This window comes from Patagioenas fasciata, chromosome 1, assembly GCF_037038585.1.
Source record: "Patagioenas fasciata isolate bPatFas1 chromosome 1, bPatFas1.hap1, whole genome shotgun sequence".
In the NCBI taxonomy this organism is placed as follows: Eukaryota; Metazoa; Chordata; class Aves; order Columbiformes; family Columbidae; genus Patagioenas; species Patagioenas fasciata.
In genome coordinates this window covers 101,176,917-101,199,564 of record NC_092520.1, presented here as the reverse complement: position 1 = coordinate 101,199,564, position 22,648 = coordinate 101,176,917, and the positions used below count along the sequence as shown (strand labels likewise).

At 34.7% G+C, this 22,648-nt stretch overlaps 1 protein-coding gene across 3 annotated transcripts in view; it reads right to left on the bottom strand.

Annotated features, from left to right (window-relative positions):
* CFAP47 (cilia and flagella associated protein 47) overlaps positions 1-22,648 on the bottom strand; it is a 298,916-nt gene that overhangs the window by 192,595 nt on the left and 83,673 nt on the right. For all 3 annotated transcript variants that reach the window (XM_065848704.2, XM_071812057.1, XM_071812059.1), the window contains exons 34-37: positions 13,477-13,574; positions 13,078-13,194; positions 3,356-3,490; positions 2,736-2,848 (exon numbers count right to left, since the gene is read on the bottom strand). In XM_065848704.2, the coding sequence (XP_065704776.1) occupies positions 2,736-2,848; positions 3,356-3,490; positions 13,078-13,194; positions 13,477-13,574 (463 nt within the window). The remainder of the gene's footprint in view (positions 1-2,735; positions 2,849-3,355; positions 3,491-13,077; positions 13,195-13,476; positions 13,575-22,648) is intronic.

Genomic DNA, 22,648 nt, shown 5'->3' with positions numbered 1-22,648 from the left:
TCTGTCCATAACCACTTTAGTTGGGGCAAGGGTCAAAGATTCTTAATCTCTTTATCAGCTCAGTGTGCACCATCTTTCAAAACAGCACACAATTCGCTCTCTTTTATTTGCTATACTTCAGTACAAGAAAAGAAAGACAAAATGTTGTTTGGAGGGATCAAAGTTGCAGAGTTTAGGGCCAACAGAAATCACTAGATAACACAATTCAAAGTAGTTATACATTGCAGGCCATTATCTGCAGCCCAATCATCTTTCAGTTGCTTCCGATAGCTACCAATTGGTAGAAGCATTTTTCTGAGGAAGCACCCCATATTATCTGGGGCAGAAGGCTGGAATAAATCATTTTGTGAGGTCATTTCCTGTGCTATTTCCAGCGTTCTTTTATTTGCAAAACCCCTACAGTTAAAGAATTTGTCATTCAGATGCAGTTTCTTCCCCTCAATTGCTACTTTCAAGTTGAATTTGTACAACTCCAGCTTCACGCTGTTGTTCTTATGAAAAGGTTTGTTATATACCCTTTGCAGTTAAATAGGCCCCTTTCCCAGGAAGGTACTTATAAGTATTGATCAAGTCATCTTCATCATTTCTCTTGTTAAGATACCTAGACTGAGTAAACTATAGGTATGCCTACACCACATAAGACAGCTTAGAAACCTTTATGCTCTTACTGTTGTCAACTGCAAGTCTATATGGCAGATTGCAGCGCCCGGTAGACTGGGAATCTCAGATCAAAGATTAATTACATTATATGGAAGATCTGACACTCAGCTACACTCAGAATGTTGTGATGCATCTCAAAAGCCAGAGCAGAATGACAACATAGTCTTTGGAAGATTTCCCAAATGTTCAGTTGCTTAGGATTAAAGCCAGTTTAATTTCAACCAATTGACATAAAATATTCATTCTTGACAGGTATTAGGTGTAGGTGTCAAAATTTTGGTAACAGTAGGGTGCAGGGGTAGCCTCTGTGAGAAGAGACCAGGGTCTGCCCTGTGCAGGACACAGACAGTTCCACTTGGCTCCATAATGGACCCACCACAGGACACAGCTGAGCCCATCAGCCAAGCTGGTGGCATCTCTGTGAAAGCATATTTAAGAAAGGGCAAAAACATCAGAAAGCCAGAAAAGTGAGAAAAAGAGGAAGAAACAGCAGTGGGAACATCAAAGTCAGAGGAGGACAGGTAGAGGAAGTACTTCAGCTGCCAGAGCAGATATTTCCCTGCAGCATGTGGAAACAACCACACCAGAGCAGATACCCATACTGCAGTCCATGTAGGGCCCTAGGGCCCCATGCCAGAGCAGCTGGATATTTCCTGAAAGAATTGTGACCCATGGATAACCCATGCTGGAGCAAATTTTTCCTGAAGGACTGCAGCCCTTGGGAGGACTTGGGGAGCAGGAGAAAAGTGGAAGGAGGAAGGAGAAGCAGAAAGGAACTGCAATGAAGTCACTGCAGCCACCCACTCCCCATTAACCCCTGTGACATTCAGGGTCACAGGAGGAGAAGGTAGAGGATTCTGGAATGAAAGACTGAAATTGAGTCTGGAAGAAGAGAATGGGGAAGAGATGAGGTGATGTTTCAAATTTTGTATTTGTTTCCCACTACAAAAGTCTATTTTAATTGAAAATGAATTAAAATAACTTCCCCTAAGTCAAGCCTGTTTTGCCTATGATGGACATTAGTAAGCAGTCTCCCTGTCTCTCTCAACCCACAAACATTTTTAGCAACATTTACTTGTGCCCTGTTCTTTGAAGTTTTTTTTAAAGTGAAGTGAAAAACAGCTATGACATTGACCTTTCAGAGAAACACACGATATTTTCAAGGATTACATTTTTATGTTAATTCTTATTTGAAGTCAATTGCAATGAAAATGGAATCAAATCAGCCTCACAGCTTGCTGAAAACATAGCATTACTTTTCTTACTTTTGCATATATTTACAATAGGCATATCATTTAATACTGAAATATTGATCATCCTTAAAGAGCACTGTATTTATGTTGAGTCTTCTTGAATTTGACAGTACAAATTTGAAATTTTTCTTCACAGGTTATTTTCATACTAATGTTGACCTTCGTCTTCACAATCTCTAATCCATTTTATCTGCAAAGGAGTATCTTAAACGCACTTGCAGTCTAAATTTAAAAGCTCTTAACTGACAGTCAGTCACTGCTACAGCCCTCGTCTTCGCTAGTTAATCAGGGATTAGTGAATTTCCTATATCTAGCTACATACCACAGAAAGAACCAAACGTACTTAGTGAACAAAAAGACACAGATAGCAACATTCCATGAGCATTTGTATTACCAAAAATTTTAACAACCTCATGGTTCCCCCAAATCAAATCTCTCCAAAAATCTTAGATTGATTTCAGAAGTGTCACTTAGAGAAATAACCACATTGCATCTCCAATAGTTTCCATCTTGGTGGGGATAGCAGATGGGCACAAAAAGAAGTAGTCTAACACTACTATCAAACCTGTGTCATGGTCTCTTAAATTCCCAGCTATACTTCAAGATTAAGAAACAGAAAATGAAATCTGAGGAAAAATAATTTGTACGTGCCCATGCTTCCACAATGCATTGATGTAAAAAATGCGAATCAAGCTCAGAGGAGAAATGTCAATTTTAGTTGGGAAAAACTATTACTATTATTATTCATCACTATTAAATTAGTAGGTTTATATCTCCATACTGATAGGCTTATCAATAACGCTAAAAAAAATCATTACTTACCTAGGGGCAATGGTGAAAGTGTTTCCTTTAGGTAATGAGAAATCATCAGCATCTCTTCCTACAAGAATAGCATTGTACATCAAAGTTTTACTGCTTGGGTTTTTCAGATGTACCTGTCAAGAAAAGAACAAAATCAGCTGATTTTTATTCAATTTTTAGAGTATAAAATGTGTGCTCTGCAGCTAAATTCCAAAATACAAACTAAGGATATCACAAAATAAGAAAGTACTTCATATAACTAGCTAGATCATTTTTCTTCCTAATGAATATAAACTTTCCACAGACTATCCAGGCTCAGTTTTTCTGACTATTCCTTTTACAGTGTACACTGCACTCCTATGCCTGTTAATCTCTTATTCCTCTCTTTCCTTAATCTCAGATTTGTAAAATTTGTAGATTGTTTCTATGCTTACGAGCACAGGGAAAAAACTGTAGCAGAAGTTAGGATCCCAAGCCTGAAGAGAAAAAGAAGAGGCATGTTTCCATCTTCTCTAATTAGCAGCCAAATGACACGAAGCCCGTTCATTCTCTGTTGTAGGACAGACATAATACAAACACAGAAATATATAGAGTGTCTTAACCTTGTACTGCTACGAAACTAAATTCAATGGTATTAGTACCTGTTTAACAACAGTTTCATGGAGAGCACCTGTAAATTCTATAGTCTTCTTGGGTAAGTAGTGAGGGAGACTTTCGTACAGGTAGACACACAAAATAAGCATCATGACTGGGTTTGGATCACAGATGTCAGTGGCCTAATATGGAAAACAAGAAAAAATAACCAGGTACTGTTAAAGTTTTGCCTGTGTCATTTAGAGATATAAAGAACAAAACATTTAACGTAATTCTTATTATACAAATATTTTCAACCTAACTTTTAATAGCTGAATTAGGTCCATAGCTAAAATTAATATGAATCTTGTCAGTGCAAAAAATAATCTATTCTGGAAGACTGCTGACATGCTCTGGTAATAAATTTAGGCTAAAAATTAAAACCACCTTTTTTTTCCTCAACAGTTCAGCAAAAACAGATGTTAATTTTATTAAAATGAAGCAAATTAGAAAAAGCAAGTAAAATTAAGTGACTGGAAAAACATATGTCTATTATCTTTAAAATACATATATATGCATATATATATTTTTAAATATTTCCATTTACTATGCAAAATACTATCCCAAATACTCCTAGATACAGTTTTGCAACTGTTTCTGAAGACATTTTTCACCATCCAGCTAATAACTATATAGTTATTTTTATTGCAGGTGCTTTTTTAATTCAAGACATTTAAGTCAAGACATCTTATTTTGATCCCTTAACTGAGTCATACAGTACAGCAATATTTTGAAAAAGACAATCCTTTGCCTAATGCCTAGAAAATGACTATCATTCTAAATCTGCTCATTTTACAGGAAAAAAATTTGCCCAACAGCCAAGCAAAAAACCCCTCATCTATTGTGCTGTTGTTGATTGTCGCTGTCACCCTCTCTAAGCAGCTTGGATGGGTTGCACATAACTATAGGTAACCTCATGTCATCATTTTAGAATCAAGCTTCCTTCTTCACACGTTTTCATCATATCATGAATTTGCAGCTGTAAACAGCTTAATGAATAGACAGAGCGCTTTTTTATCTATTTTAACATTGATCTGCACATTACTTACAAGCATTGTATATACATAAATCCAATATCTCCTAGATCTGCAGGGTCATGTGGGGGAGCGAGGAAACAGGTAGAATACACTTTGAAATCCCAAGACTTCATGTTATGAAACAGCTGTACCAATTGTTTTTTGAACTTACTAGGAACTCGACAACCTCTAGGAGTTACTTCATATTCAAATACATTAGTAATAAGGAAAAAGAGCTTTCTCCAGTCAGCAGCTATTGAAAGATTTGCAACCATTTCTAAGGACATGAACAAACATATCTCAAATGTTATAACGTTCTTTTGTAGCACAGATCTACTTAGGATATGGAAGACTACATTATTTTTGCACTGTCCTAAAAATGAGCATAAAACCAAAAATGTATCTCAAAAAGCATGCCCTTTTTGTTTATCTGGAAGATGAATGAAGAGCAATACACAACCAGTTTTATTGAGAACATCAGCTTCATTTGCCCTAGTTTTATTTATAACACCAGTTTTGTTTAGAAACAAGTATGCTATAGGGGACCTTAGTCTATTTCATAAGTGCATACACGGCAGCGTATCAGTGGAAAAAGGTCTAGAAAAAAATGTCTGTACTTTGCAGGCAAAAAGGGAAATCAAAAATTGCATGAAATTAACAGTCAGCTCTCAATGTTCACCATCATCTATCCTTCAAAAACTACTGCAAGTAATAAAACCTCCCACTCACAATGTTAGCCCAGATTTGGTGTCAGGAAATCACAGCTAAGTTGGCAAGAGCACACAGATCCCTCCAGATGAGCAATAGTTATACCAATGACTGCTGCCTAAGTATTGCTTCCACAGGAACAAAAATCTCTCATGTGTATTGTAAGCACAAACATATTTGCTGATTCAAGATCGCAATCTATCTGTAAATCCAATTTAAAATTTCCCTGCTTCTCTGCATGTACATACTTCCCTCAGGCAGAGTTTCATGAGGACACTCTTGTAACATAGCTTGAAAAATCAGCAAGCCTGCAACTTGCTAGATATGAAAAGACTTGCAGTAGAAGAATGTGTGGGATCCCTCATGAGAAGAGAGCAACTCCAACTGAAATTTGCCACATGACTCCAGTTGTGGTGGTATGGAGAGAGCATGTGATACTCAAGCAGAAGTCTCGGTTATCTTTTTTGTGGAAGTTAGGAGAGCAATATAAATGGTAATGTGAAACTTTTGAGGAGGTCATATTAATAAAAAAAATAAAAGTAAATACAGTCCATCTAATAAAGTGCAACATTAATTGAATTATATTGAGTAATGAGACCAGGGTTTTGGTGCAAATACTTTTGTGAAATATTTTTTAAACTTTGCTCGTTTTACTTAAAAAAAAAAAAAAATCACGCTAGATAACTTGGGTAAATTTTATTACCATTGAACCTTTTTAGGACCAAAACCTCTTAATAGTAAACTATGAGGAGTTGTATTGATTGTATGTTGTATTGATTTAATATTCTTTTCGTACTTTGTCAGTCAAGTCTCATTTTAATATGTATTGTCAATACTATTAAAATTCCTAAGGATCTATCAGAATGGCAAATATTCCTATACATTAATATTTCTTCTATAAACTACATTATACCAGTTTTTCACAGGACCACACTTTCAGCCTCCACATTATTTTATTTTTATGACCAGCTATATTCATGCCCTCACATGATTAGATTTTTATAGTCTAAACTGAGCATTAGAGGAAAAAAAACCTCTTTCAATCCCATTTTAATTGATTTTTATGAGGCAATTTTCATAATGAACCATCTATTCCAGAACCTCAGTACTCTCCAGCAGATTGATCATGGGAATGGATACTATTTCTAAAGCAGCAGGATAAAGGAAACAGAGCAGCTAGTCAGTGACCTGCTCTCTGATGTGAGTCTATGTAGAAATATTATTTGCATTAGTTAATATTTCACCTGAGTACATTTCTGCCTATAGATGAGCCAATTCTGTAATATATTAAATGGGGAAAATGTTACACATCTAGATTACAACAAGAAAATGTAGCAATTTTTAAATCTAATGGAATTATTGTACAGATTATATTTTCCTCTGCAATATTAAGAAGATAAAATGAAGAGGAAAACTCCAGATTATCAAAACATCTGAAAAAAACCACATGACTTAAGAGTGTTCTGATATGTTCTAAATCATGGTCAACTATAGATATGGGATTTGAAGTTTTGTTTTTCTCTCTCCCCTATTCATATTTCTGAGGTGATAAAAAAAGGTTTTGGATGATTACTTAAAAACTCTTTTTTCTTATAATTTCTGAGAACAGAAAATTCTAGGAAGAAGGACAAGGAGAAAAGGGGAAGAGAGAAAGGAGAAAGGAGGAGAAAGGAGGCGTAAAAATTTCACTCTCATTATCAGAAACATTTGGATAACTGCAGCTATTCTGCTTCCCAAGTATTTATGAAGAGAGTTGGTGAAAAGACATGACATTTATTAGCCACACGGGCTGAAAAAGGAAGAAAAATTTTTTGCCTTTTCTGGACTGTTATTACTGCAGCAAGAGAGATGTACAGATGTATCTATCACCTAACTATCTTGGTTAATTTTTATTTCCAAGTTAAAGTTTTACACTAGATCATATATTGTTTTGCTTCTACAAAACAGCCAATGTAAAAAACATCGGTAGTTTAAAGCAAATATTCCATGTAGAAAAACCTTTATATGACACAAAAACATAAGAGCAGCCTGTTGACTCAGACCACAGGCCAAAAGGACACCACCACAAGCTGATGCCTAAATGAAAATGATCATATGGTAAGTACACATACACATGAGTATTTCCGAGGCTTAAGCACAAGATTTCCTGAACCACTTAAGATTTCTGTCTACTTTGAAATCTTCATTTCTTTTTCCTCCATGCCTATGCACAGTCTCTCTTTGACTCTGTGTAAAAACTGTAAAAGCAGTATGAGAAAACACCCTGCTTTTGAAGTTATACTCAGGACAACCAAGAAAGAAGCTGGAAGAAAAGATGGAGTTGCAAGCTAAGTTTTCTTACTGAACATGCTCTAAATAAATGCAATAACACCAAGCATTTGAAGTAATGCTCACTTTCACAAGCCTACAGCATTCTAGTCCTACAAAAAGCACAATTTTATTTTCAGTGATTCAGGAGAAGAACACCAAGAAGTCAATAAAAAGAGCTTACTATTTTTTTCTTCATTTCCTAAAAAGCTTCACAGACTTATAACTGACTACAGCTCAGCCCTTATAAAAATAAATGCCTGTAGGTCTGCAAATTAAAGGCCCCTAGTCCTGCATGAATGTGTTCTGTGTTCTTTGTACTATAAGGAGTGTGAATTTTTGTTTTGTTTGGTACAACAAGAAGGAGAAACCTGTCAAGATATATTAGAACAGACAAGATTTTTACCTACATACTTATTAAATTAATCTTGCATTACATCTCATTATGTAACCTCCAAGATGTCTTAATTTCCTTTCTGCTTTACTAAGTTAGAGGCAGGTAGGAGATCCCATAGCACAGGCAGAACTTCATCTCCCTTGGTGGCAAATACATTGACTCCATAGAGCACAAAGGCAGGAAGAGTTACTGGCTGCTTCCTCCCTCTTTTCTTGCCCTGTGCCCAGCCAAACATCACGTCCTACTCCCAGCAGTTCTAGCACTGCTCCTCCTCCAACCTCCTAAGAGAGAGAGTACATCAACTCAGCACTGATCTGAAGTTTCTTGTCAATCTCTACAGTTTCCTAGATAATGCTTATCCTTGGAATTCTTAAGACTCATATCATACACTCTTCATTCAGTGATGTAATCATATGCTTCATCTTGTCTTTCTATTTATTTCCATCACCATTGCTTTTTAAGTTTGTAATGTTAGGACATACTTACTATGCAAAGTAAAAAAGTTTCTTCCCTGCCAAAACCATTAAACCTGAAGTCTGAACAATATTCTGATGTTTTCCATTCACTTATCTCAGTAGTGGCTATCAAATGTTAAAAAGTATTTGTAGGACAAATTATTCCAATATAGCTGTGGTTTTACACCTCTGCTGTTTGTCTCTCCTGCATTTTCATTTAAGATAGCAAAGATGCCAGAGTAGATTATCTGTTGAAGCCTAACTTTCTTTTGTCACCTACTTCTACTCATTTCCACTTAGATCAGAACTTATTCCCTCAGACTACATTATTCTGTTTTATTCTGTGCTGAACTCATAAAAATGCATATTTGACATTAATCTACTACTCTAGGAACTAAATTTAAAAAAAATAAAAATCAATGTACTTCATAACAGCATTCAGCAGAAAATTCACAGTCTACATATATTTTTGCTTTTAAAATTCTGCCTTAGCAAACAATAACTTTAACGTTTACCATATTTATGTCTTCAATTACATCCATAATAAAGTTTCTCAAAATACGAAAAAGCCCCTCACATTTCTTGAAGAGTTGGCTGCTTGCTTGTTAGCTTTTTATTTGTGCTGCAGTGTTGCCTAGATAAAGAAAACACTGATGCTGACAAATCAGATAAGTTATTATCCTTCAATTTCTAAACATTCCAAGTTAGGACTATATCAAAAATAGACAAGAAATTCAAGGACTAGTAGATTGGTTTTATTGCAAAAACAAAGTTATTTAAATGTTACAACACCATCAGCTCTTTGCTGTTAACACTATGACCAACTCTCCACATTTTCAATCACCTGTGTAGTACTAAAGGCTGGTCTTTAGTATTGCTGGTATGACTGGCTCAGAAAACAGTTTGTAACTGCTTACAAATAATGCCTATTGATTTTATGAAAATAGGTTTATAACCTACTGCAAAAATTAGATGGCATTAACTGTCTCTAAGTCATTTCATGATATTTAGAAAATGCTGGTAGTTCTGTTTTATTAGCATAGCACTGTAGTGGAGTGATACCTAGAAAAGAGAATTTTACCAACCAATACTAACCTATATCTAGAAAAGGAAAAGAAAATACAAATCAGGGTATATTAAATCCAAAAAAATCCAAGTAACTATAAGCCAAAGCTCTGACAGACAGAAAATAGGAGAGAAAAACTTTATTAAAAGATATCAGGAAGCAGTAGACCACTGAACCACTTCTTCTGGCAATAACACTCAGTTTTTCTGAATGTGTAATTATTAGTTGAATAATGTAATAAAGCAATTTATCCGACAGATGCAAAAATCATACATAAGGCTTTCCCCACTACAAAGCAATGATGAAAAGACATTCTGCAACAAAGAACAGCTTCTAGAAAGACACAAATAACTGAAAAATAAAAAATACCTGGAATCAGTGACCATGAAATATTACCTAGGTAACCAGTTTGAACCAACAATGGCAAATGCCTAATGAAAATTATGGTGGAAGTATTAAACAAACAGAAGGCAATAAAAATCTTATACTAGATTTCAGAAACAGAAAATCATATGTTAACCTTTATTAGTTATTTCCAGATTTGTGAGGCTTAAACGCTGACCTTAAAAGATAAAAATATGGGAAACAATGTTGTTTGTGAACAAAAGGAGGTTCCTAAGTTTGTATACACTTTGCTTATACAACTCCAGCAGATCAATTTTCCATAAGCTGGAAATCAGTGTCAGAATAGAAAAGTCAGCAAGTCTGGAAAAAAGATCAGAAGATTCTTACATAGACTGGAAATCAAAAAAAAAAAAAATCTATGTTGCTGTATTTCTTTCCTTTTCTCCATTGGCTGCTGACAGCATCTTCTTTCCTTCTTTTCAGACTCAGGTCTTGGGGTTATCATCTACCCCCTTTCTTATGGACATGTTACTGCCCAGTTTCACTAGTTTCTACTCCACAATGATGCTGAATTCCCACCTTCATCTCAATAGAACAGACACATCTATTTTCAGTTTCTTAACACTCTCCAACTTTACTGATGTCATCTTTCACAGCTCATTTGAAAATATGCTCCCTTTTACTTGGTGCCAAATTTAAATGTCAGTATTGTTGGCCTCAACTTTAAATCGGTCACTAGAAAATTGAATTCCTCTACTGGATATCCCCAATTACTGCATCTTCTCTCCTAATTTATCCTTGTCACATACATTCCCTCCATATCACTGTTATCCACTATCCTATCTTGCAATATTTTATTTTGGGCTTTCAATTAGATCTTCTTCAAATCAAAGTATTTTAGAACTTAAAAATATCAAGCACAAAGTAAAAATACATAGAAAGACAGAACTAATACGTAGAAAGACAGAACTAATACTCCAGGGTTGAACTGTCAGTCATCATTAGAAAGTGAAAACAAATAATTTCTTGCCCAAAGTGCTCCATCTTAAGCTTATATCTTAATCCTTTAGAGGATTTAAAAGCCTTGAACTCCATTAGAGGTATCATTTAATCTTGCAGCTGAAGTCTTCCAGGCAGTTAAACTTCTTTATTATTACAGAACCTCAGATTTTTGACGTGATTGAAAGTGCCATCTACTGCAAACCTAATACAAGTTTCAGCTCGTGCTCTCACCACCACCCTTGCATAAATTAATGCAAAGCTGTCCTGAAAGTTCAGAAGTAGTGATTGCCTGATAGTCAAGAAATTTTCCAATGTTGTTGAAGCATTTTAGCCTGCTAAATTTAAGAGACAAGACTATCAGAAAAATCCCAAATTAGAACATTTTAGCAACAGGATTCATGTATTTTACTGCTTTTATTGCTGAAGAACAAGAAGCTTAACAAATTTCTACAGTAGTCTTAGAAAACCATATATGAATTCCAATAAATCTACGTAAAAAAATAACCTTTACCACCTTCTTTTTTTTTTTCCACTTTCCACAATATTCTGTCTATAGAACACGCCTTAGCTAGAACTAAAATACAGCCCTCAAAGATCCAAGATCTCTTCCTTTTCCTGGTGTTGACTGACCATATAGCTTTCTTTAAAATTATTAGTCTGTACAGAAACAGATGTTCCCATCTATAAAAACACCAATACTCAAAAAAAGAAAAAAAAAAAAAAGGCAAAAAAAAACGAATTAATAATATTGTAGTACTGCAAACATTGTAGTCCTAAAAGACACAAAGTGCAATAAGGAGAGTGTCCTAGAGTTCTACTTCCACCTTTAATGTGGTTAATTCCTTTTGCATATCCGCATCCAGACCCTGCCTTCATGTGCTGAACTGTCTGTTTTTCCTATAAAAATCTGAGGCAAAACATGCCTTAATTTTGAGGATTATGCACAGGTGATCTTTTTACGCTTCCTGTCAGTTACAAGTATACAAAATGGTAGATTTTCTTGGTTTAGCCTGTCATGACAAAGGCAATTATAGCAGCATATTTTTATCAGGATGTGGGAGGAAGGCAATAGCTGATACCACTGGAAGCAGCAGGGTTAATTTTTCCCTGTAATCATAACACAGTTGAAAGGAAAGGAAATAAAGAAGTTTTAACAGAGTTTCCTTTCATACCACCTTATTCACACCAGACCTCTATCTCTGATTCCTAATACCATTAATTCGTTTGGGAAGTTTCCTCATACACTAAAAAATACAATGCCTATTCTACTGTATCTTGTTCTAGGCAGCCCACCATGCTCCAAATCCACCCCAGCCCATCTCAGTCCCTGACATTCACTTCGCTCATGATGGAAGCTACATCACTCTGCAAATTCTTAAGAGAAACACGTGACTTTGAAGAGTTTTTGCTAGTTTTGGTAAGGACAGGATTTTTAATGACTCAGGGAGCAAAAGTAAAAAAGGAAAATAAGAGGTAATCTGCTGTTTCAAACATGTAATAGTTTGGTAACTAACAGACACAACTAGCACATGGAAGAGAAGAGCAGAGTTTTGGTTTACTTGGTTTAGCTGTGACAGCAACCTTTTTAACTGATCAAGCCTCTGTGACTAATTTGTTTTATCTTTGTGTGGTCCTACCAGAACTCACAGCTACAAATAATTCACAAATGGTCAGTTAAAGAAATGCAAACTGGGACGAGGAGAAAACTGGTTTCAGGAGCAACAAAAAGAATGCAGAAATAACTACCATATGTAAAGGGCACTACATAGAGAAAATTTGGAGCTGTAGGCAAATGAAAAATAACAGATGTAAAGCATGTTATTAAATATATAAAAATGATCCTAAGAGGATCCTAGGTTGAAGAAGAAACTAGTATCAGCAACATCATACTTGTCCCATGAAAGGACATCAGAAACTGACAGCTTACAGTGTTACTCTCAGCAGAAGTCCAAAGCTACTGATTTCTGTGTGCATCAAATCTGGGACAGAAGCCTCATGGGCCTTTGAGATTAGATAGATGCACAGAAGTGTCATCAGACATTCATATGTTTTTTTACCAGTCCTTTTTATGTTTAAGTGCATGATGATTATTCTTGAAGATACTGTTTTCTAAATGACATTAGAATATTAATAATAAATTCAATTCAGGCTTTCATTGTGTGATTTACAATGCTAGATTCTGAACCAAATGAATCCTATATTCAGTTAGTTGTATATATGTGATTCTACAAATTAAGGAAGCATGGAAAATATTTGTAATTCAGTACATTTTTATGAAGTAAAAGTTACCATCATACAGTACCACATCATAAAGCAAAACTGCTTCACTAAAATCTTAGCTTAATTTGATGTACAATATTAATATCATAAAAGGAAAAAAAATATATATATACATATGTATATATATAAGAACCGCTAGTATAAAATCATTTACCTCTATGTCTATAGCCAGACTGACAGCACGCATGGCATTCACAACTATCAAAGCGTTGTGCAGGAACTGTTCAGATGTTCTTGGTTTAGTATACATCCTTACAAAGTGAGTAGCAATCTAGAGAAGAAAGAAATATCAAAGTTTTGTTCTTCCATTAAGCAAAATTACTATGTTTGTATTTTCAGGTTTTCAGCAATCCATGAGGTCTAAATTTTGAACTAAAATTCCCTATGAAGAATATACCCAGATAAAATAAAAATTAATACTGAAATAGTCACTCTAGACTTCCTAATTTTTTTTTTCTTTTTAAAAACCACATAATGCAACAGTTCTAATGGAAAATAAGGCCTTAATTAATAAACTGTATAAAAATTGCACAATATCAAGAAAAGTCCTTACCAAATATGGGCAATAAGCTGCCAGCTGTGCTGCCAATACCAGACTGTCTAGAAGATCTTGGTCAAAATTTACTATCCATCTCATCGGAGGTACTTCACCTGATTTTAAAACAGAGCAAGATGAATCAGACTCTTTTCCCCTGAGATGCTTAATTTTATTCTAGATAGATATGATAACTATGTGGAATGACTGAGTAGAGGAAAGAACAGAAAAAAGAAACATCTGTTCACATGTAGAATTTCCCAGGCACAATTCTCTTCCAAGGCCATTGCTAAAAACATGAAAAATCTCACCTAGAGTATTGTAACTATTATTCATACACTGATCCTTTTTTAAGGAGAGGAAACTTGTCAAAAAAGATTCAAGTACTGAGTCATGCCTTCTCTGTTCTGTTAGTTGCAGTTTCTTCCAAATTCTCTTGCAAAAATATCTATTGTCTAATTTCATTTTATTTTCTTACTGTCTCAGGTCCAAGCTCCCAAATTTAGGGAACATTTTGGACTTCAGCAAGTGGCAAGGTTTTTAGATAAACTAGGACCATGTTTTCTCATATAGGACAAATTAGGTGCCTTTTATTTCACTATACATCCAGAGAGGGTATTGTTTACTAAGTTTGAAGCTTCCTAAGAATGCTACAGAATCTGAGATGATCAAAAAGCTCCTACACACTATAAACACATAAACATCTTAACATTATAATATAAAGAAATATTATTTTCTTTTAAAAATGCTACCATTAAAAGATAAAAACGTAGCACTGAACTGTTATGGTAATAATATAACAATGTTCAGCACAGTCCACTATCTTCATTAGCAAAATAATTTGAAGGTACCATTACTTGACATAGAAATAATTTAAAAGAACAAAAGCATAAAATGTTTCACCATGTTACACATTTCAGACCCTTATTTCAAGTATGCCCCTATTAAGAGCTTCATTCTACAAGACCAAACACAAATTATGTATATTTTAAAGGTCTCTAAAGAAAGAATACTAAAAACTAAATGGAAGTTCAAGGAAGGGAAAAGGATAGATTCTCTATGCATTTGGAATAAAATTGTCTCATTACATGGTCAAGAATGTTGAATCTTTTGCTCTCACAAATTAGATGATGTTATACTATAAATATTACTGAGGGTTTTAAACCCGAGACAGTATTTTTGGGTGTGTTACATACCCTATGAATATCAACACTACACTGATTAAGAAAGAAAGTAGGTTGTATATTAAAAATTGTTAAATTTCTTAGGGTAACCTCATTCATTCCTACGTGCCTCCAGACATCAGCCAGGCTGATATAACCGAGCAAGTTATTGTCCAAAAGCCAGGGCACAAATCAAAAAAACAATCAAATTGGAAAAAATAAATCCTGATCTTGAACTGAAACACTACTAACCATTCCATGTAGTGTTGAAGACACTATGAATCTTCAAAATTATTCTTTTACCAGCACATATTTTGCTTGACTTTCTACTTCCTCAATTGCCTTTACCCACCTACTTTTGTTTGATATTAAGTGTGATTGCAAAATTGTAATTAGTGACAGAGAAAAAGTAGATACATGCTGTTGCTAATGTCAGATCATAATTTATCAACATCAGCTCGCCTAACTTCAATTGGTCCCCCAAGAAGTACAGTTAAATCAAATTTGAAAATAAGTAGTTATTACAGATACAGGCACAAATTTGGTTGTGGAACTCCTCATTTATACCAAACAGATTAGTTACAAGCTTATAAAATTGTTCTACAGTGCTGTAAATACATTGTTTCAGACTAAACTTGAGAGAAAAACTATTCAAGAACCAAATAGAATTAAAAAAAGATTGGGCAAACCATTAAATAGCAAGTGCATTCAGATGGAATCCTATATTCATGCAGAGTAAATATGACCTCAAATAAAAATTAATCCTAGGAAAGGCTAATGTTTAAATACTTGATGTATATATATACTTGCTGTATACATATACTCGCTGTATACATATTGTATGAAGAATAAGTTAGCTAACACACAAGATAATTTTATGTAATTGTGACTTTATACATCATAGAAGAGTTAAATTTTTATGCAATTTTCATTAATATTCAGAAGTAACATTTGATATGTATATGCTTTGCACCAGGAGGTGCTGGTTCATTATGACCCCACTAAGACACACAGACTTCATAAAGTATCATCACTGCCAGGTACTGGAGCTAACACTATAGGGAAAAAGAGCTTATTACAAATAACCTTACATCTCTTTAGACACTCAGAACCTCATGTTGTGCAGCACTAGAACTGACCTCCACTCAGGATGCAGCGCACTGCAGAGATGCAGTCTGTGGGAGGGCTACCTCTTATAGGATTTTGTTAAAACAAAAGACTTCTGCTACTCATTTCCAGTATCAGATGAAAATGACATTAACATGAGAACTTGATGTTGCAGTTTTAGTTAGTTACAGACAAGGACACACTGGTGGCGTAATCACTGGCACCAAGTGAGAGCTGCCTACGGGCTTCTCTGTTACGATCAGCTGGAGGAGATGACCCTGTAGCCAAAAGACAAGCACAGCACAGCCCCACGCCTGCTCAGGTTAACTGTCATGTGGATCACTTGGCTCCTTTATGTACAATGATCTTGTTAGGAAGAAGTTAGGATCACTGCAACATATAAATATTTTGGTATATTTTGGTAAATTTAAATTTGGAAAGAAGTTCCCCAAAATGGTTTAATTAAAAATTATAACCAAATTTTTTAAAAAAAAGTACCCAGAAAATACCCAAAGCGGAAGTATTTTTCATTACCAAGTACTTTGTGAGGAAGCACTTGGTACAGCTGCAGAATTATCTTTTGTTGATTTTGAAAGTAAAGAAAAATATGGAGGAATAATGTCTTTCATTAGTGACCCAAAACTACATTTGAAGAACCAGCCAAAATAGTTATTTAGAAGACAATTCTGTACAGAACTTCTTATGACTTGAAACAAAAAGACGGCATTCAGGAAAAAGACGTACTCTGTAGGGAAAGAACCTTCCTTGTGGCATGAGCACCAGATAAAGAGCTTCAGAAGGATTTGGTGTGCTATTAAGAAAGATATTATACACCTGAAACAACCTTACAACCTGCTGCTTTAAGAGCCAGTCAGTTATAACGGGGGTTTTTTTGTTGTTTGGTTTTGGGTTTTTTTTTTAACTTCATGCTCATGTACGATGATGTAGGAATAAAGATGATGTTTGGTCTACCTTACTAGAGATTTAACATTGCTCCTACAAAAGACTTTCAAGCAGGGTGCTAAAAGTAATTTCACTAAGTGCTACAATAAATATCCTGCGCAAGTTAAAAAAAGGGTATCAAAAATTCAGTAGGAAAGTTATTAGAATATTAATAATTAATTAAAATTAAATCATTGTCAACCTACAAACTTCTGTAATATACTCTAAGCAAAAGATTTTTTTGTTCGTTTTGTTCATTCTGTCATTTATGAAACACAGATGTCTCAGCATCTGAAAAACTTAAATGTCTATCACTTCACATTAGCTATTTGAAGATACTTCAGCATATTCACATAGCTCTAGTAAGAAAGAATAGAAGCAGATGCTCCATGAGCTCACGAAAGTCATGTAATTTAGTTTACCACTAATGATTTTAGTTTGCCACTTCTTTGTGGTGATGTTTAGACTTGGTCCCAAATCCCTTATTTTTTCCTATTCATGCTGTAATGTGACTTCAAACATTATTTCAAATGAAAGAAAAGATCAGCAGGCCAATGAGTTCGAAAGCCAATGGCTGCTCCTGCCCACACCTCTGTCTGCAATGCTCTGCCTCATCACACTCTTCAATCTCTTCCCACTTCTTCTGTTCATACATTCAATTACAGTCAACAAGATTGGTTTTCACAGTCTTACAATCTTGGATCTAAGCATGTGTAATTTTAGCCAATAGCTTCCCCTTCTGTCCACTCTAAAACCTATTTGCCATTTCAGAAGACAGATGGAGATCTTACTATGAATGAATCATTATATAAAATATGTTCTGTCCAATTTTAATTCTGTTAACAATTACACTGTTCTCAAACAGGCTCTTTTCTTCTGGAAGGCCGTAAAGTGTTATTTTGTTCCATTTTAGTTCTTATAAAATAACATCTAATAGTTTAAATAAAAGAACTGGCTTAAAATGAAAGACAAGCTTTATCCTCCTTTTTACAGAAAAGAGGAAGTTTCTTCCAGAACATTAAAAAAAATATTTCAAATCACTATCTAAAAAATCTTTTCTGAAGAAAGTTTTAATCCATTTAAGATTTCAAATGATGTTTCTTTTATTGTCATTGTTTCATTAATCCAGACAGAAAACAATTTACATTTTCTTTTAAATATTCATGTAATGTACAGTTAAAAAATATCAAAAAACTGCTTAAAAGAATATTAAAATGGAAATTTCATTTTCTGTAAGTTTGTAAATCAAAATTAAAACATTCATTTATAAATTTATGTTTTAAGAAATGATTTTTTAAAATTGACATTTCACTCTGTAAGAATTAGCTTTTTCCTATTGTTTAACTGAAACAACTTTTTTCAAGCAGAAAACTCCAAGTTTAAGAGTCCTTGATAATTCTGGAGGGCAAGGTACCAAAGATGAAGTCTGACTGGATATATAACATCTACCTGCAGACCTCCATTTTACAAATGTCAACAGTAGGAGACGTTAATTTCATCCCAACTCCTTGGTAAATTGTTTGCAGGTATTTCAAAAATATTTAATGTAGTCACTGCAAAAACAAATACGAAGTTAGTCTTTCTAATATAAATCCATCATATTATTGATCATAGTTGGGACCTATAAAATTCAATGATCTGTTCTCTTTTTTTATTAATAGAACTCAGGCTCACTCTCAGTATACAATATTGGTATTTTTAATAAATCACTATTTCCACATTTTTATTTTTAACCTTTAAGATTAACTACTTCTGCTTTCATTTTAAATTAGGTCCAATATTGAATTGTTCTTCAGGTTAGTCATCTAGATTGATTTGCTCAGCCTGGTTATGAAAATTCATTAAACTGGATACTTTGATCAAAAAGTAAACTTTATTGTTTAATGTATTTTAACTTTAAATGTTACTTTAAGTGTACCAGTAGCTATCTTTAGGCTTCTGATGAGACTATTACTTGAGTACGCTTGTCCCTAACATCGATGTACTTTCTTCTAGCTCCACTAATACTTTCATGCTGGTAGAATTGCCCACATGGCAGCAAAGTGGGTGTGGGAACAAAGCTGGCTTAAAAAGGGTAAAACTTTATTTTTTAATCTGGATCACACCAATCTGGTTTACCATGCAGCCACATAAATGGCTGTGCCTGTGGAAATGAAACATGGTAGTACTATTGTTTAAAAAATATTTATTGAACTGTAGGTTTATAGCCTATGTAAATGGGAACATGAAGGAAAAAAAAAAAAACAACACATGAAGTGAAATATTTTCCCATGTTGACTAATTAAATACTTTTATAACTATTTTTGTTGTTTTCCAGTAGATTCTTCTGCTAGCAATCAACTGACTTAAATGTTTGTGAATAAATTAGTCAGGAAACATAATTTATTTTTCCTTATTAGATCAAATCTAGCAGCAAATCTGCCAGCTAACCACTCTACTATAATTAACTTTTTAAATATAATTACTCAGTTTCAGTAGAAACAAACAGTGGAAATCAAAAGTCTTACTCAGGGTTCCTCATTTCCTTCTAAGCATATAAATGTATTTGTTTATTCATATTGGCACTTATTGAAAAAAAAAATAAAGTAGCAGTAAAAAAAAAAGCTACTAATGGATCTTTAAGATAAAGATTCTCAGCCAAGATCATGATGAAAGCCTGTCTGATGGGTGTGGTAGGCCAAAAATAGCTTAAAACATGAATGCAAACAAGCAGCATATAACTCTGTCTGGTTGGAGGGGAGAGGAGAGGAAATTGTCCAAAATTGAACTTCTTAATTCTGATACAGATTCCTGTTACCTGTCAGCTGCTTCCAATAGGGGTTGGCTGCAAATTTTTATAACATCTAGACTAAAGTGGCATGTTCTGAATCCTCCCATCAATGAAGATGCATGAGACAGAAGCACCAATAAGGTTGATCACAAGTTATACTTTTGCACATGGACTATTCATATTGGCAAAACTTGGAATTTTGAGTTATGGAAAGAAGAGGCCAAAAAGAAGCATTCCCAAAAAGCAGCAATCTTGATGACACAACAGGAGACATGAAAGAAGGTGAAGAGGTTCCTAACTGGAGGAAGGATTTTGGAAGTGGGAGAAAAGCCTGAAGATCAGAGAAATTAATAAAGACAAATGGCAGCAGATGCCCAAGGACTTTGGTGAGTGACTCCTGAGACTGGTGACTGTGAGCAGCAACATGAATTGACATGACATCTGTGTGATATTCTCAGACCAGTAGCAACCTCCCTGCTAGAAAGGGAATTTGATACTTTGTGAACATAGCACTGTGCGGAGTGACTGTCTGTTGTGCCAAGGAAGGTTTGGATTGGATATTCGGAAAAAAATCTTCACGGAAAGGGTTGTAAAGCACTGGAACAAGCTGCCCACATAAGTGGTGGAGTCACCATCCCTGGAGTTTAAAAGGCATGTAGATAAGGTTCTTAGGGACATGGTTTAGTATTAGAGTTAGGTTATGGTTGGCTTTGATCATCTTTGAAGTCTCTTCCAATCAAAATGATTCTATAATTCTATCATATGGGATAAGAGTTCTGATCTTTCTGGTTCTTCAATAAACTCCAGTATCCTGATCCATCACAGGCTGTCATTTACTCTGTCTCACCCATGACAAGAGGTGAAAATACTTCATGAAAGAAAATAATCATGCAGGATTAACTTAGAGCGGACATTCAGTCACTGTTATGTAGTAAAATCAGACATTTACTATGGTTATGGAAAGCTAAAATATACTGCAGAGGCATCTGTAAGTGAACTAAAAGGAAGTCTGTTTCAATTGTTGATCCCACTCAACACTAAAGGAAGCAACGTTCATACTCAGTTCAGTGATTTGGGACTAACTTAATTCCTGCATTTATTTATTTTTAATAGGTTATTTTATTTTTAACTTGTAGCAGCACCATGTAGCATGCGTGCAGTAACCAAGAACAACAGCACTGGCCAACTTTCTCATGGCAGTGTGTCTTTAAGAGTCGGTTTAACCTGCCCTCTCTTTTCATGAAGCATTTCCAGATAGAAACAAAGTTTTTCAACGGCAATCTAATTATTAATTTCCATATTTTAACTATTTTTAACTGAAGAAGTCCAGATTTATTGAGGTTTTAAAAATTTTATGGCTTTTAAGAAGTCTCTGAAACATATTTTACATCAATTACTTAATACATAGTCTCACTCCTAATTCATCCTGAATGTAGAAAAATCAGATGTGTCAAAACCAAAATTTAGGTGAGAACGTTTTCAGATTTAGATGTTTTCCCTCTCTTCTCCAAGAAAGAGAAATAAAAGGTCAAACAGTCTTCATTGCCACTCTTTGGGTTGGATTTGAGTTCATCCTCTGATGAATAAATAGCACATAAGGCTACAAGTTTTTGCAATGCTTTTTTGCCAAAATTCTTAGTTTCCAATGAATCAAAAATAAATGTTTTATATATATATTATTAGATTTGAAGCCTCAAGATTACTTGCAGGGTATGAAGACACTTTTCAAATTAAGATAATCAAGGAAACATCTGTAATGATTCTCCAATAAAATAACCAATTACTTATTTGTTGGCAGAATAGCATGCAACAGTCACCATAAACTGCTCTAGGCTGAATTTTGTCTATGTGACAGGTAGAAGATACTGTGGACAAAGAAGAAATACTAGACATTTTAACTTCACATTTTCTCTCATAAGGAAGCAAGGAAAAAGTAGCGCAGGAAGAAGGTGCTGTTAGGTGGAGCACAAAACTCACTGAAAAAGAGTAAGCCTAATTATCGGCTGTCCACAAATCAAACTGCAAAGTCCTAGGCTATAGACTATTTAATATTTTCCCATGGAACTGGGAAAATGACATAAAACTACCTTAGTCCCATCTGGAGATAATATCAAATCGGTTAAAAATAATTGACTCTGGGAAAAAAGAATGTGTTGCAAGTATTCATGAGGAAAGGACTAGAATTTAAGCTCGTCAACAATTGGAGTAATGATCTGGAAGAAATGCGATAAAATCCAATAATGATATGCGCAGTGTACTACACTTAATTAAGAATGATTCATTATACAAATACTACATGGAAAAATTGAATAGATGGAAATTCTGCAGAAAAGAATCTGGAGATAACAGCAAATCTCATATTGTTGCAGAAAAAGCAAATATTTTGCTAGGATGCATAAAGAGTTGGATCTTAAAAAGGCAGACTGATCCTTTCACTTCTATTCAGTTTTAGCGAAGTGTCACCTTGTATAAAACCCAGAAATTGGTACAAAATTTCAAGAAAGGCATGAATTAACTAAGAGAGCACCAGAAAAAAGAAGAAACAAACAAACAAACATTCACCACTACAGAAACACTGAGAGAATGGAATTGTTTTGCCAAGAGGGGGTGAGGAAATAACCGAAGCAGGACATAATTTGTATATATGTACAAAGTCACCAGAAAAGCAAAGATCTACTGTACGCCTCTTTTTAGAAGAGGAAGGATGGACTTAAACTCTAGCAGAGGAAATTCTTGGTTAGGTTAGACAACAGAAAAATCTTTCAAATGGAAATGAGTGGAAAATACTGGCAGATATTGCATAAAGTGGACCATGGCCACGGAATTTCCTTTTTCAGAGATTTTTATGACAGTCTAGGTCAGTACCTGTTGAGTACACTACAAGTATAGTCAGTTTAGTCTTTGCACACGGGAATGAAACATGTTATTTATGTTATCTTTCTCCTTTTCCTGCCTTCTGTGCTTTACTGCGGAGTTTTTCAAGCTTTGCTTTTATTAACTGATGCATCAGTATGCTTTATCTCACTGACTAGTTTATGCCTGCTTTGTGCTCCAAACCCCAGAAACATACAATTTACTTTCCACTATCTCCTTTTATTACAGTTCCTCCAACGTTTTGAAGTTGCCCTTAATACCTCCCGGAACACATTATTCTATCTCCCACCCACTGTAGGAAAAGATCTGCTTTAAGAGAATCATATTAAAGAGA